The sequence below is a fragment of the Hyperolius riggenbachi genome, chromosome 2 (genome assembly GCF_040937935.1).
Source record: "Hyperolius riggenbachi isolate aHypRig1 chromosome 2, aHypRig1.pri, whole genome shotgun sequence".
NCBI classification, from domain to species: Eukaryota; Metazoa; Chordata; class Amphibia; order Anura; family Hyperoliidae; genus Hyperolius; species Hyperolius riggenbachi.
In genome coordinates, this window is record NC_090647.1 from 345,061,259 (window position 1) to 345,074,579 (window position 13,321).

The window sequence follows — 13,321 nt, forward strand, 5'->3', positions numbered from 1 at the left end:
TCATTTTTTAAATATCTGTTTAATTCAAGAATTGCAATCAATTTTTGTGACTGATTGTAACATTTCAAAAATATGACCAATGTACCACACACATTTTTCCCCAATTATGATAAAAATGATTGGAAACTTAGAAAATTGCTAGGGTGTGTATATTAATACATTTCCAACCAGGTTAGCTGCACCAGACATCCATACACAGGCAATCCAGATTGAATGACCTTAAAAATAAAAACACAGTGAGAGGTATGCTCTCATGGTGAGTACTGCCTCCACAGTTCACCCTTATGCAAAACACACACTGTGCGAGGGAATAACTACCACCATAAGTGAGGGGATTGACACAACTCCCCTTTCATCCCCTGCTCACCAGATAATTTCTTTCAACTTTGCATAACACTCTCAACGTCGTCCTCCAGCATCTATAAAAACCATGTAACTTTCATAGTGTGAAACCATTTTAATATGCGCCCAAATGGCCCCAAGTAAAAACTGCGTACATAGGTATACTTGAACAATAGCATATAACCATACCGCTCCACTCCAGTCCAGAGAGGTGACCGGGACTGGAGTGGAGCGGTATTGTTATATACAATTGTTCAAGTATACCTACGTACGCAGTTTTTATAAAAAAAAAACAGGAAATCCCATCTGATTTTTCAGTCGAATGGAAAAAAAAACTTTACAATATTATTTATTTATTTTTTTTTTAGATGAGGGGGATCCGATCATATTTATCGAATTGCCGTGAAATCGGATCATTTTATTGTATCGTGTGTGGCCACCTTAACAAGGTGAGACAATAACTTGTATGTATGTGTACACACATTTTACCACTTCACAACTTTTTGCGATACTGGTCCTTTTAGTAATTTTGATAAAATAGGAACAAGTAATCCTGTTTCCTGTTTCATCTTGCATGATTTTGCTTACAGGTGAAGATGCCAGTTTCTACTTACTGAAATGCTGTGGTGTGAGGATAGGTGGACTGATGTTATGTTTGCTCAGTAACATTGCCACATGTGTAGGCTGCATTACAATAGACTCTCAATGGGGCTACTTAAAGGGAACCCGAAGTGAGAGAAATACGGAGGCTGCTATTTCCTTATAAACAATGCCAGTTGCCTGGCTGTCATGCTGTGCTGTTGTCATTGGGCAATTTTGATTGCCCAATGACTGGCCAATTTTACCACTTCCATGCATTATAAGGGCCAACAGATTTTGTAAACTATGAACAAATTATATAGGTAACCCCTCATAGTACATGGAAGTGGTAAAACTGGCCAATCGAAATTGTGTGTATGCACCCTTTGGCTTTAGTTGTTTTTGAGTCACACCTGCAACCAGCATGCAGCCAGTGGAGTCAGACTGGAGTTATAGCATCAGCACAGAAGTCAGACAACTGGCATTGTTAGAGAATGAAGATGGAAACCCCCTATTCCTCTAGCTTCAGGATAACCAGGCGTGTAACAATAGTCCCAGTGACAACCGTGACAGGGGGGGGGGGTGGTTGCTATGGGGGAAAGGCCGCGATGCTGGAGTGGGCCCATGAGTCTTGTGTTTGCTGGGGGTCCAGAGGAGTATTGTTACGCTCCTGAGGTTCCTTTTAATATTACCATACAATTCAAAACAGTCCACAGTCTTTGAGTGTCTCTTTGATGACAATATCAGTCACCGCATCAAACACGAACTTAACATTCTGTGTGTCTGTGGCACAGGTCATGTGACCGTAGATCTCCTTGGAATCTTTCCGCATATTTAAGTCAAGAAACTGTAATTTGATATAATTTCCTGCATCTTCATATGTATTGGGACCTAGAAGAGAGAAGAGACGTTAACAAGAATAGCAGCATTTATACACATGAGATGTGATTACTGCGGATGAGAATGTCTTACCATCGTAATCAGGAAAACAGATACTTAAGTGAACTTTTTTGATTTTTTGTTCGAAAAGATCTTTTTTGTTGAGGAAGAGGACTATGGATGTTGCAGCAAAGAATTTATGGTTGCAAATGCTGTTGAACAAATGAAGGGATTCATGCATCCGATTCTGAAAAGGAAAAGCAATGTGAGATTATATTCGGTATAAAATTAGAATTTTGAAGACACAGCGTTAACAGACAGCTGCTGCTTTCATGGGTACACAGCAATCGTATAGCCGATTCCACCTTCATTTGTGCTTAGTTGAATGTGTTTGACAAGTTAAATAGCTGTGCTGAATAGGAGCTTTTTCTGCCCTGGCAGCTGCTTGTAAGGCAGACCATGGTAGACTGTGCTAAACATCTTTTTATTGTACTGACTGATTCATTTTTGAAGTCTGTCTCCAGACACTTCTAAATATATCTTCTAATAACCTGGATAATTGAATGCAAACTCTATGTAGCTTTGCATTGAGCCAATGAAATATTAATTTGGCCAAATTCCAAGCTGGATACAGTTTGTATGCTAGCCAGAACAATTAGCATCCCATTGACCGTCTTGACCCAATATTAAAATTGTGGTAAGCTCATTGAGTATCTATTGAATACTATAAGATTACATTTCATGCTCTTGATCATTATGCCTCAGTATGTACATTGGAGATTAAATATGTCCCAGGTGGGGGTTATGCAGGGACAACTGTGGAGAAGCCCTCTGCAGTGAATTGGCAGTGAAGGTTCTCACTGTTGTAGGCTGTGATATGTCTAGTGGAAATAAGTTGGATGCAAATGAACTTTTTGAAAATATTCTAAAACTTGCTTTACCACAACTTCAGTTAGCTTCTTCAACTCAAATGGAGTGAAGAAAAATACATTTACATCAGAGATTCAGTCACTTAAGGCTTAACTGTGGCAGATTTAATGTACAAGTACACAATTCTCAGTAGCCATAATCTTATCACAATGTCATAAAACTGAATATGCAAATGCTTACTGTTCAAAGTACATAGAACCCAAGGTGTGTGAATACCAGAAAATGAAATACTTATCTAAGAAGAGGGAGGTCTCTGAATCCTCCAGAGGCTTCCCATGTCCTCCTCCAGACCGCTGCCCAGAACCCTTTTGAAGATCACATTCGCACTCCTCTTGCATGAGTGTGGCCATATTATGCCTGCACGAGTACAGCTGCGCCTGTGCAGTAGCACGGAGCTGCTTATGGACATGTATGGCCATAAGAATGTATCTGGCAAGCTGTTGTCGGATATGTTCAGTTAGTCTGTGAGCAACAAAAGTGGAGGAGAGGAGGACAAAGGAAATCTTTGGCCTTTACAGAGGCTTCCCTCTACCTAGGTAGGTTTGTTTTTTTTTTAATCGGCCACCTCGGGCACACTTAAAGGTGTAAGAACTGTTGTGAAATAACTGGGCTAAAGATGACAGAACAGCATAGTATGTTGCAAAAAAAAGTTGTTGGAGACCCCCCACCCAAGGGCTAGTGGTTCAGTGGGACAGTAATTTACGAAAGCATTCATCCTCCATGGTTTCCTTGTTTTGTCACAATATATTCTGGAGTTACAATGGATCATCTGTCCTTCAATTCTAGCCAGATTTCCTGTCCCTGCTGATGACAAACCTCCATATACCAGGATGCTGCCTCCACCTTGCTACTCTATGGAACTTTCTTTTTGCTGAGAAGTGTTAGGTTTGAGCCACATATGACATCCCATGATGTCCACAAAGTTCACTTTTACTTTCTTCTGAGAAGAGAACCTTCTTCCATGTGTTTGGTAAATCCACCAAATGCGGTTGTGCAAGTTGCAAACATGTTTCTTATTATTTTTCTCTTTTAAGCAATGGCTTTTTTATATCCTATTTGCAGATAATCCGGTTTGTGCTGTATATCCTTGCCATTTCTTCAGTGTTCTCCTCAGTGACTTTGTTGCAGCTCTGATTAGTACCGTTCTTGCCCAGTCTAAGTTTTGTAGTGGTATCATATCCTTTCCATTTTGTTAAAGTTGATTAAACAGTGTTTTGTGGGACATTAAAAACGTGGAATATTTTTTATAACCTTACAGCAACAGGCGTTTCCAAAGGTAGTGCTGGTGTGACATTCGGTTTAATGGTTCATAGACCTTTCACAGAGCTAGGGCTACTGCAGCAGAATTTTTATTTGTGGCAATACTAGTTAGTATGTATAAGTGCACACATAGACTTAACGATAGTCTGTGGAGTAGAAGTGGTCAACGAGATGTTAATAATTTGGAGGTAATGCAAATTTTGTTCTGCTTGAAATTGAACTGGTCAAAATCCTGAACAATGCCATTTCACTGGTCACATTCCAAGCTACATAAACCAAGATGAAATTTAACATAATTTGCATTTGCGCTTTGAGTCCTACGGGAGAAAAACACTTTACAAATGTTGGATAAACAAACAGACTGCGCTTGTCAAAAATGGAAAATATATAAAAGCTTTAATATGGTTGTCAGGTGCACAACCCAAATAAATATGCATGCAAAGGAAGCAATCTTCCTGTAAAAACTATTATAAAATCAATGTGGAGGTATTTCCTGAGGTAGCAGGATAATAGGGTCTTTAATCCTATTAGGATTTGTTTGACACAGAAGTTCTGTTCTCAAATATGACACTATAGATGTCTAATTCAGTGTCTAAATAGTAGTTTATATGGAGGTCTCCAGAGGTGTAACATCCAGTTATATGCACTTTGGTATAATGGAGTAATCTCACCCTCTGTGGTTTTCAATCTAGGAGCAGGTGTTATCTTCAGAGGAGCCGCTCAATCTCACCCGCCCGGCCGGCGGTGGAGTGAGAGAGACTGGACTACTGCTGGATAGCGTGCAGTGTCGGGCAGGGGTGCCCGGCTCCCGGGGAATCCAAGTGGCGTGGATGATAGCAGCCTTCAGCTGGTCGGGCTTCCGTCCTTCGCTAGCACCAACACCGCTAGTGAAGGACGGAAGCCCGACCAGCTGAAGGCTGCTATCATCCACGCCACTTGGATTCCCCGGGAGCCGGGCACCCCTGCCCGACACTGCACGCTATCCAGCAGTAGTCCAGTCTCTCTCACTCCACCGCCGGCCGGGGCGGGTGAGATTGAGCGGCTCCTCTGAAGATAACACCTGCTCCTAGATTGAAAACCACAGAGGGTGAGATTGCTCCATTATACCAAAGTGCATATAACTGGATGTTACACCTCTGGAGACCTCCATATAAACTACTATTTAGACACTGAATTAGACATCTATAGTGTCATATTTGAGAACAGAACTTCTGTGTCAAACAAATCCTAATAGGATTAAAGACCCTATTATCCTGCTACCTCAGGAAATACCATCACATTGATTTTATAATAGTTTTTACAGGAAGATTGCTTCCTTTCATGCATATTTATTTGGGTTGTGCACCTGACAACCATATTAAAGCTTTTATATATTTTCCATTTTTGACAAGCGCAGTCTGTTTGTTTATCCAGTATTACAATATAAGGAAGTGGGACCCCCTCACAGTTATTGCTGCTGTCTAAATTGGGCGCAACACCTTATCTTGAATTTAACTTTACAAATGTTATTTGTTGTTGCATCAATATCAATTTCCTTCAAATTCCTAGAATCCTGTTGACCATCTGACCATCTTTACTAGACAGCTATGACCAGTGAAAGAAGAGGCGTCCTTGTCCGAGCCCCCTCTGTGTCAGCCACTGGCGTGGGAAAGTTAAGTCCTGACCACTGCTACCTATAAAAACACAGTGCTTGGGTAACAGAATTTGCCAACAAATTTTCTTAATAGGTAAATTAGCTCCATCCAGGAGACAGAAGACAAGCAGTCAGTGACAATAACTTAGGAAATGGTAGGCAACTGTGGAATGAATGGCATGCTTTTAATAGCTACAGCATCTGCTCTACATGTGTTCTGTAAAATAATCATTGTTTTAACTTCCTAATGTGATTGTGTTGCAGAAAGGCCTACGTACCACCTCTTCATCCTCCACCAGGACCATGTCATAAGCACTTAGTGCTCCACAAAATATAATGCAGGTAACACCTTCAAAGCAGTGAATCCACTTCTTGCGCTCTGATCTCTGTCCTCCCACATCAAACATCCTGAAAAAATAAAAATAAAAAAATGTTTTTTTCTCCCTGTAAAGGTAAATTATTTGGTTGCAGTGACAATCCTCATCACTGTGCAAAATGTCATAACAGATAAATGAGCAGCTTTTTTAAAGAGGAAGTGAGAGTCATGTAACTGGATAAGGGGGTACTAGATGTTGACCTTCCAGGTAACTGCTGAACATCTGGGTTTTGGGATCAGGCAGAGATTTTTTTTTACTCTTTGAAAGTGCTACCATTCTTGTATGATTAAAATTGTGAAAGATAGGACTGTTTCTATCTTAGGGGACAACTCTTGCTATTGATGGCTTGATACAATATGCGGGTGGCATTTAGGCCAGCGGCCATGGTTTATTACACTATTGTAATATTGTCTGCTATTCTGTTTCAGTCACTAGTTTACTGGACCTGATTGTATCCAGAATAATTGTTATGCAATGGGCTCCATTCACAAAACTTCTCAAACATGATTTATCACTTAATTGATAAAAATTATCTTTCAGCACCTTAAAAGACCTGTGTCACGAAAATCTTAAAATGTAAAATATATGTAAACCTATACAGTTAAGAAGTAGGTTTCTTCCAGAATAAAATGAGCCATAAATTACTTTTCTCCTATGTTGCTGTCACTTACAGTAGGTAGTAAAATCTGACAGAACCGACAGGTTTTGGACTAGCCTATCTCCTCATGGGGGGTTCTCAGGGATTTCCTTATTTTCAAAATGCACTTATTGAATGGCAGTTGCTCCTTCCAACTGCCAAAAAGGTGTACGGTGAGCAGGGAGGCTGGCCAGCATCTTTATATAAATCTTTTTCAGGGAGTGTATTTATAAAGAATAAAGGTTATACTAAGAATCCCCTATGGAAAGAAGGACCAGCCCAAAATCTATCGGTAATGTCAAATTTCTACTACTTACTGTAAATACCAGCAACATAGGAGAGAAGTAATTTATGGTTAATTTTACTCGGGGAGAAACGTACTTAATTGTATGTTTTACATTTTAAGATTTTCATGACAGTTCCTCTTTAAGAAGCAAAATAATCACTCAAAGTAAGTTGTTCCTGTTTAACTTCATTTCAATATTACTTTTCTTACCTTAATTATATTTTTGCTCTTTGGGAGCTTAAAAATGTAACCTAGATATATTATGGGTGGATAAAGAATATATGCAGCACACCACAGTGAAACACAGTACAGAAAAAGTGGGTTTGGCCACTGACTGTGGGTGGAGCCAAGCAATGGGTATTACTTAAAAGTATATGAGTCAAGGTAATATGCTTATTGCCCCCCTCAATTTATAGTGCTCCCCCTTTAGGTTCACCTCAGTGCCCTACTAACCATAGTGATCCCTCAATTAATAGTGCACCCCCACCCCCTTTATATTGCCACCTCATAGCATCAAACACGTCTGTACTCTGTTTCTCCAGTTTCTTAAACCGTCATATGTCAGCCTCGCTGAGATTTTAGTTTATACAATCGATGCTGCAATGCATAAAACCAGAAACCTGAAGTGAAGATCTTTGAAAGAGAACTGTGTCTCAATGATTCCTGTGGTTTTCACCCGGGATCGGAGGACATCTTGTTCGTTTGGGATGTAATTGGGCGCCGTGATCCTGTCCAGCTGATTCAAGTAACTAGTATAAATGATAAACAAAACATAACGTGAATAGACAAACTGTACACTGGTGCAGACAATACAGCATAGGACTGTCAAAGTTCTACATAGCAAGACCTACATATATCATTGATCATATTTGTTTTTATCTTTTACTCATTTATGCAGGTTGAATAATTCTGGCCTCTACAAAATGTCATGTAAATTGTATGTGACTTAAAATTAGGCCAATCAAATTCAATTCCTGCCTATTTACAGTATATTAGTCGGATTCCAAGCCGTATAACAATTGCATGCAAGCCAGAAAAATGAGCATCTCATGGACCTTCTCTAGTCATGCTGTATCCAAAGATAAACAAGGTGGCTTCATCCGACCACCTTTTCTGTTCTAGAAGACCATTCGTGACTCCTGCAGAGTAATGTCTTCACTACTAATGAGTGATAGAGATACCTAGACATTTACAAGTACATAAAATCTATTTCAACCACTGCTGTTCATGTTGGACTAGAGAATTGAAGGCAGTACAAACCTTTAGCCAGGCACTTAAATGCATCTGCATAGTAGTGTCTTTCAGGCCGACTTTTGACTGAAATAAGTAGGTTGTACTTCTAAAATGCAGAGGAAACTACAAACGCCACACTTCCTGCTCCTATGTCAGTTTTGCTACGGAAACCAACCAGCATTGCCAAATATGAATGCATCACTTTTGGTTCTGTTTCCATGCATCTTACTTTGTACCTCAATCTCTTTATCTTGTGATATCTGGGCCCAGAATCATTATTTCAAGGTACATAATATACATTTACAAAAATTATGTAATTCACTAGAAAGTGACACATCATGCATTTTATATCTTCTACAGGCCTGTACTAAGTGTATAGTCATGTCTATAATGGTCTCTCAGCGGAGCTTACTATCTACTACCTACCACAGACATAGTCTGATGGTTCCTTTTAGGGAGTGTCAGTGAGATGCAAATAATTTAAAGTTGAGGCTATAGTATGCAAATTGATGCAGCTTAAAAATGGATCCGTCAAATTCCACCTTGGAGCAATTTAATTGGATAGTTTTTAAGCTGCATTAATTTGCTTACTCAATTTGCATAATGCTACATGAAGTCAGATCTATTTGCATTTCATTGACCACCTCTATTTTGTATTATAGACTACACAGAAACATAAAGAGAAAATGCAAACTCCATGCAGACACTGTCCTGGCCTAGATTCAAACTTGGGACTCTAGTTTTGAAAGACAAGAATGCTACCTTTGAGTCCGTCTCTTTCAGTTTGGGAATAGACATGAACAGGGGCGTAGCAATAGGGGTTGCAGAGGTTGCGGCCGCATCAGGGCCCTTGGGCCAGAGGGGCCCCGAAGGGCCCTCCCTCAACTACAGTATCAGCTCTCTATTGGTCCTGTGCTCATAATAATCACTTCTATAGATACTTTGAATAGCAGGGATCATTAACACAATGTTCCCCATCCCCTTCTTGCACCTCTGACACTGTAGTTGTCATTGGCAGGTTTTGCGGAGCCGTATCAAATGTTATGTATAGAGTGCTTGGAGGGCCCCATTGTAAAACTGGCACCGGGGCCCACAGCTCCTTAGCTACGCCACTGGACATGAAATCCATCACCTACTTGCATGGCTAACAGTATTTCCTATACTTTTGTCTCTTGTAAGAATTCGCACTCACTAGGGAGCAGAGTCATTGAGCTGATATTCGGCTGCTCTCTCAAAAGAGGCCTGTACACCGTCATCTTTCCAGAGCTTCTTGATCACTGTCACAAGTTCTGGAGGCATTGTGCCCTCCTCAATAGAGTCAGCGAGATGGCAAAGCATCCGGCCATCGTCCTGTAAACAAACAAAAAGAGCATGAAAAATGTGCTTCACTTGCAAACCATATGATTTAAGTTGGGGATTCCCTTTGTTGATCTTGACATATATACAGTATTAAAGAAATCTGTTTTTGAATATATGTTGCCAAACTAACCTCATTCTTATTGGTTAATCAGTTCACATAATATTGTTGATGTCATGTGACCTCTTAAAAACAATAAAGACCTGGAGAAAAACACAACCATAATGGTTGTGTTTTTCTCCAGGTCCTCATTGGTCCAAAGGTATGTGAATGAGCCGGAACAGATTTTGTAGTAGTGCATTGTGCTAATTTGCTGAAGAAAGAGCTTATATTGTGTGTGTGTGTGTGTGTGTGTGTGTGTGTGTGTGTGTGTGTGTACTATGGCCAGTCCCATAGAGACTAATGCCCACTGTGGCGGGGGGGGAGTATCACAAGGTGATGTGACCTAATAGTGTGCAAGGGGCCTCAAGAGACAGCTTGAGGCTTAGAGTGATTGTAGGACCCAAGTGTCCAGTCTGAAGCCCTTTACTACCTACTGTGCAGCCACCAACGTTTTTAACCCACAAGGAAATATTCCAGCATCAGCCTGTCACTTTATCATTTTTGGGAACACAGCTCAACAACATGCTATGACATGCAGTGTTTGCACATATGTTTAGCAACATATGGCTCTAATGTTATTGTCTTTATTAACAGCAGCTTTCATTTCTTATAAAGATGAACATTTTTCTCTAAATATATGAATCTTAAATACTTTCAGACCTGATGGCCCTGGCCCCATTAAGACCAGAGCTGTCCTTTCCTTATTTTGTTATTGTGACTGCTGTGATTGGCTCACAGCAATCACGGGATCAGGAGCCAATGAAAGTGGCAGTGCGAATGGCAAGAGCGTTGAGACCATGCGGTGAGCATGACTGAAATCTATGCCCCGGCAGGAAGAGGTTGCCACAAACAGAGCTTAAAAATAGTTTTAATAAGATGCCTGTACCCTCCAACTCCTTTCAGGGTTGCTGAATTTTTGATGATGCTCCACACAGGATTAGGTCATTTTGTTACCATTAATGCATGGAGGGCTGGGACAGACAACATGCTATCTTGCTAGGATAGAACATAAGTGATCGAACAGTAATGATCTTCCTTTGAAGGAATAGACAGATATTAAATCCAGGGTGTTGCATGAAAGACCGTCCGGTCCCATGCACCTCTTACTTCCCTGTCTTGTGTATCCTCCCTGACTTTATTAACCGCTTCTGGACCGTGCTGATTGAAATCTACGCCGTTTGGTACCTGTTATCTCTGCCGGGGCATAGATTTTAATCATCCCCGCCGCACATTACCATCGATCGTGCCGCTCTCTTGCCACTGCAGCCCCTTCACTCTGCCGTCAGTATGGCTCACATTGATCATAGGGACAGGAGCCAATGAAATTGCTCCTGACCGGCTCAAGGAGGTCTGCCGCCATACTGATGGTAGAGCAAGGGGGCTACAGTAATGGGACAGCGGCGTGGATGGCAGGAGCGGCGTGTCCGTACGGCGGGACATTGGTAAGTGCAGTTTTTTAAAACCAGCAGTCTCTGGTCCTTAAAGGGCCAGAGACTGCTGGTATGGAAGTGGTTAACAGAGCAGGGAGTGAGTAAGAGATGTGATGTGCGTGTATACTGCCTGTATACTTGCACTACTGAAAGGCAGCTGGGATGGTCCTTCATATACACCACCCTGTAAGTGCTTGACCCAATTAAAATGCCAATTGGATAGCTGTTATGTGAACATACCTAAACAATGTCAAAAGTGCATCTTTCAATTCAAAATGTTTGACTTTCCTGTAAATGCTTAGTATAGGGACCTAAATCAAATAAATAATAAAAATGGTACTTATTATGGGGCGCAGGAATCTCATCCAAAGCTTAATCACACGTTCAGGAGCAGTAATGGGCAGCTCTGTAGCAATGTGAAGGACTGCACCTGAGGCCATGTATAACTAGTCAGTTGACCATCAGTGTTCTAGAACAAGTTAGTATCCAACTGCAATTTTGCTGGCCTGAGTCTCTTGTCATAGGACCCTTGCTAGAAGTAGGGCACATATGGTCACAAACAGAACAATTTTTGAGAGGTCTATGGCCTATGCACACTGCCAAAGACTCTGGGCGGTGTTACTGCCACTAATAAGCGCTAGAGATGCTCCTTGAGATGGAAATGGAATTAAGCCAATCAAATGCGCTTACAGCCTATTTGGGGCGGGGGGGGGGGGGGGGGGGGGGGTGTCAAACTGCAATTTGCTTTAAACTTGCATGTAAGTGATTTGCCTCTCATTTACCATCTCTACTGACTTGAGCACTGAAAACAAGACTGGAGCTTCCTTGTACATACTTGCCTGAACTCGGCATGTAAAGGTGGCATTATTACCATGTTATTACATTTTGAATTATTTCCTTTTAAAATGGTTTTCTATTGTTAATACTTATTATGCATCTAAAGCATGATCTCCTTATTTAACTGTGTGTGTGTGTGTGTGTGTGTGTGTGTGTGTGTGTGTGTGTGTGTGCGCGCGCGCGCGTGCGCACGCATGCACACGTTTAATCTGGCCATCTCACTTTAGAGATCCCAGTAGGCAATAGAATAACCCACATCTGCTGCCACTGTCTTTCTCTGGAGAAATGCATGCTTCATAGCTCACTGCCAAGATGCATAGCCTACCCCTTGAGTGCTTTTCTCTCTTCCCAGGAGGGCGATTTGCTAAATGTGAAAATAATTGAATCATTGTTCTTCATAATAATCCATTGTTGTGCAGGATTAGCTTCTATTCTCTATTAGTCATAGTCACACTATAAAGATCTCATCTGGATCTTGACCCCCCCCCCCCAAGTCGAAGCAGGCAGGGTCAGCGCACGGCTCTGACCACGGAGTGACGAAGCTAAGCACTGCTATAGCAGTGATGTTATACTGCGCGGGAGAGTAAGGGTAATTCGGGGTTCTGGCGATCACTGGACCCCGAATTACTTCTTCCTCCAAGATGCTATGACTAGGAGGGGAAATAGTATTTCACGCCACCAGGATTTGAGCGAAAACAAGGTGAGCAGTAATTTGGCCCTCCCTGGTCACCGGCGGCATACTACTAATAATAATAATAATTCCTTTTTTTGTATAGCGCTTTTCTCCTGTCGGACTCAAAGCGCTTGTGAGGCAGCCACTAGAGCGCACTCAGTAGGCAGTAGCAGTGTTAGTGTCTTGCCCAAAGAGCTCCTTACTGAATTACTGGCTTACTGAACAGGAAGAGCCAAGATTTGAACCCAGGTCTTCTGTGTCAGAGGCAGAGCCCTTAACCATTACACCATTCAGCCAGCCAATACATACCTCTCCCCCTGAGGTGTACACACACCCATTACTTTTTGCACCTTTTGCCTTGCATGTGTAGACTGGTTCATTTATCTAGGCACAAACCTACGCACTTTGGATTTTGTTTTAAAGTAATGAATTGCGATGGACTGCAGGTTGTCATTTTATAGGAATTTTCTGCACAATAACACTTTTCTTCGCTTTTGCACTGGATTATTTATATATTTCTTTATTAGAACTGCACTTTTTTAGCACTGTTTGAAACCAAGTTCAGCATGGGAGGGGCTCTATTATGAATCTACTGACAAGCATTTCAGCTATGACTATATAAGTGAAGGAGATATAGGAATTTTGTATTTTTAAATGGTTTTAATGAATTACTAGATTGATTAATAAAATAAAACATTGTGATATATTTTCAAACAGATGGTGGTGTTGAGCCATTCTTTTCCTCTCTAGTCTTGATTGCTAAACC

The 13,321-nt window shown here is 41.1% G+C and overlaps 1 protein-coding gene across 2 annotated transcripts in view; it reads right to left on the bottom strand.

The window, feature by feature from the left end:
* GNAT2 (G protein subunit alpha transducin 2) overlaps nucleotides 1-13,321 on the bottom strand; it is a 29,313-nt gene continuing 15,992 nt past the window's right edge. For both annotated transcript variants that reach the window (XM_068269520.1, XM_068269521.1), the window contains exons 4-8: nucleotides 9,349-9,506; nucleotides 7,544-7,672; nucleotides 5,902-6,031; nucleotides 1,894-2,047; nucleotides 1-1,812 (exon numbers count right to left, since the gene is read on the bottom strand). In XM_068269520.1, coding sequence (XP_068125621.1) covers nucleotides 1,622-1,812; nucleotides 1,894-2,047; nucleotides 5,902-6,031; nucleotides 7,544-7,672; nucleotides 9,349-9,506 — 762 coding nt within the window. In that variant the 3' untranslated portion in view covers nucleotides 1-1,621. The remainder of the gene's footprint in view (nucleotides 1,813-1,893; nucleotides 2,048-5,901; nucleotides 6,032-7,543; nucleotides 7,673-9,348; nucleotides 9,507-13,321) is intronic.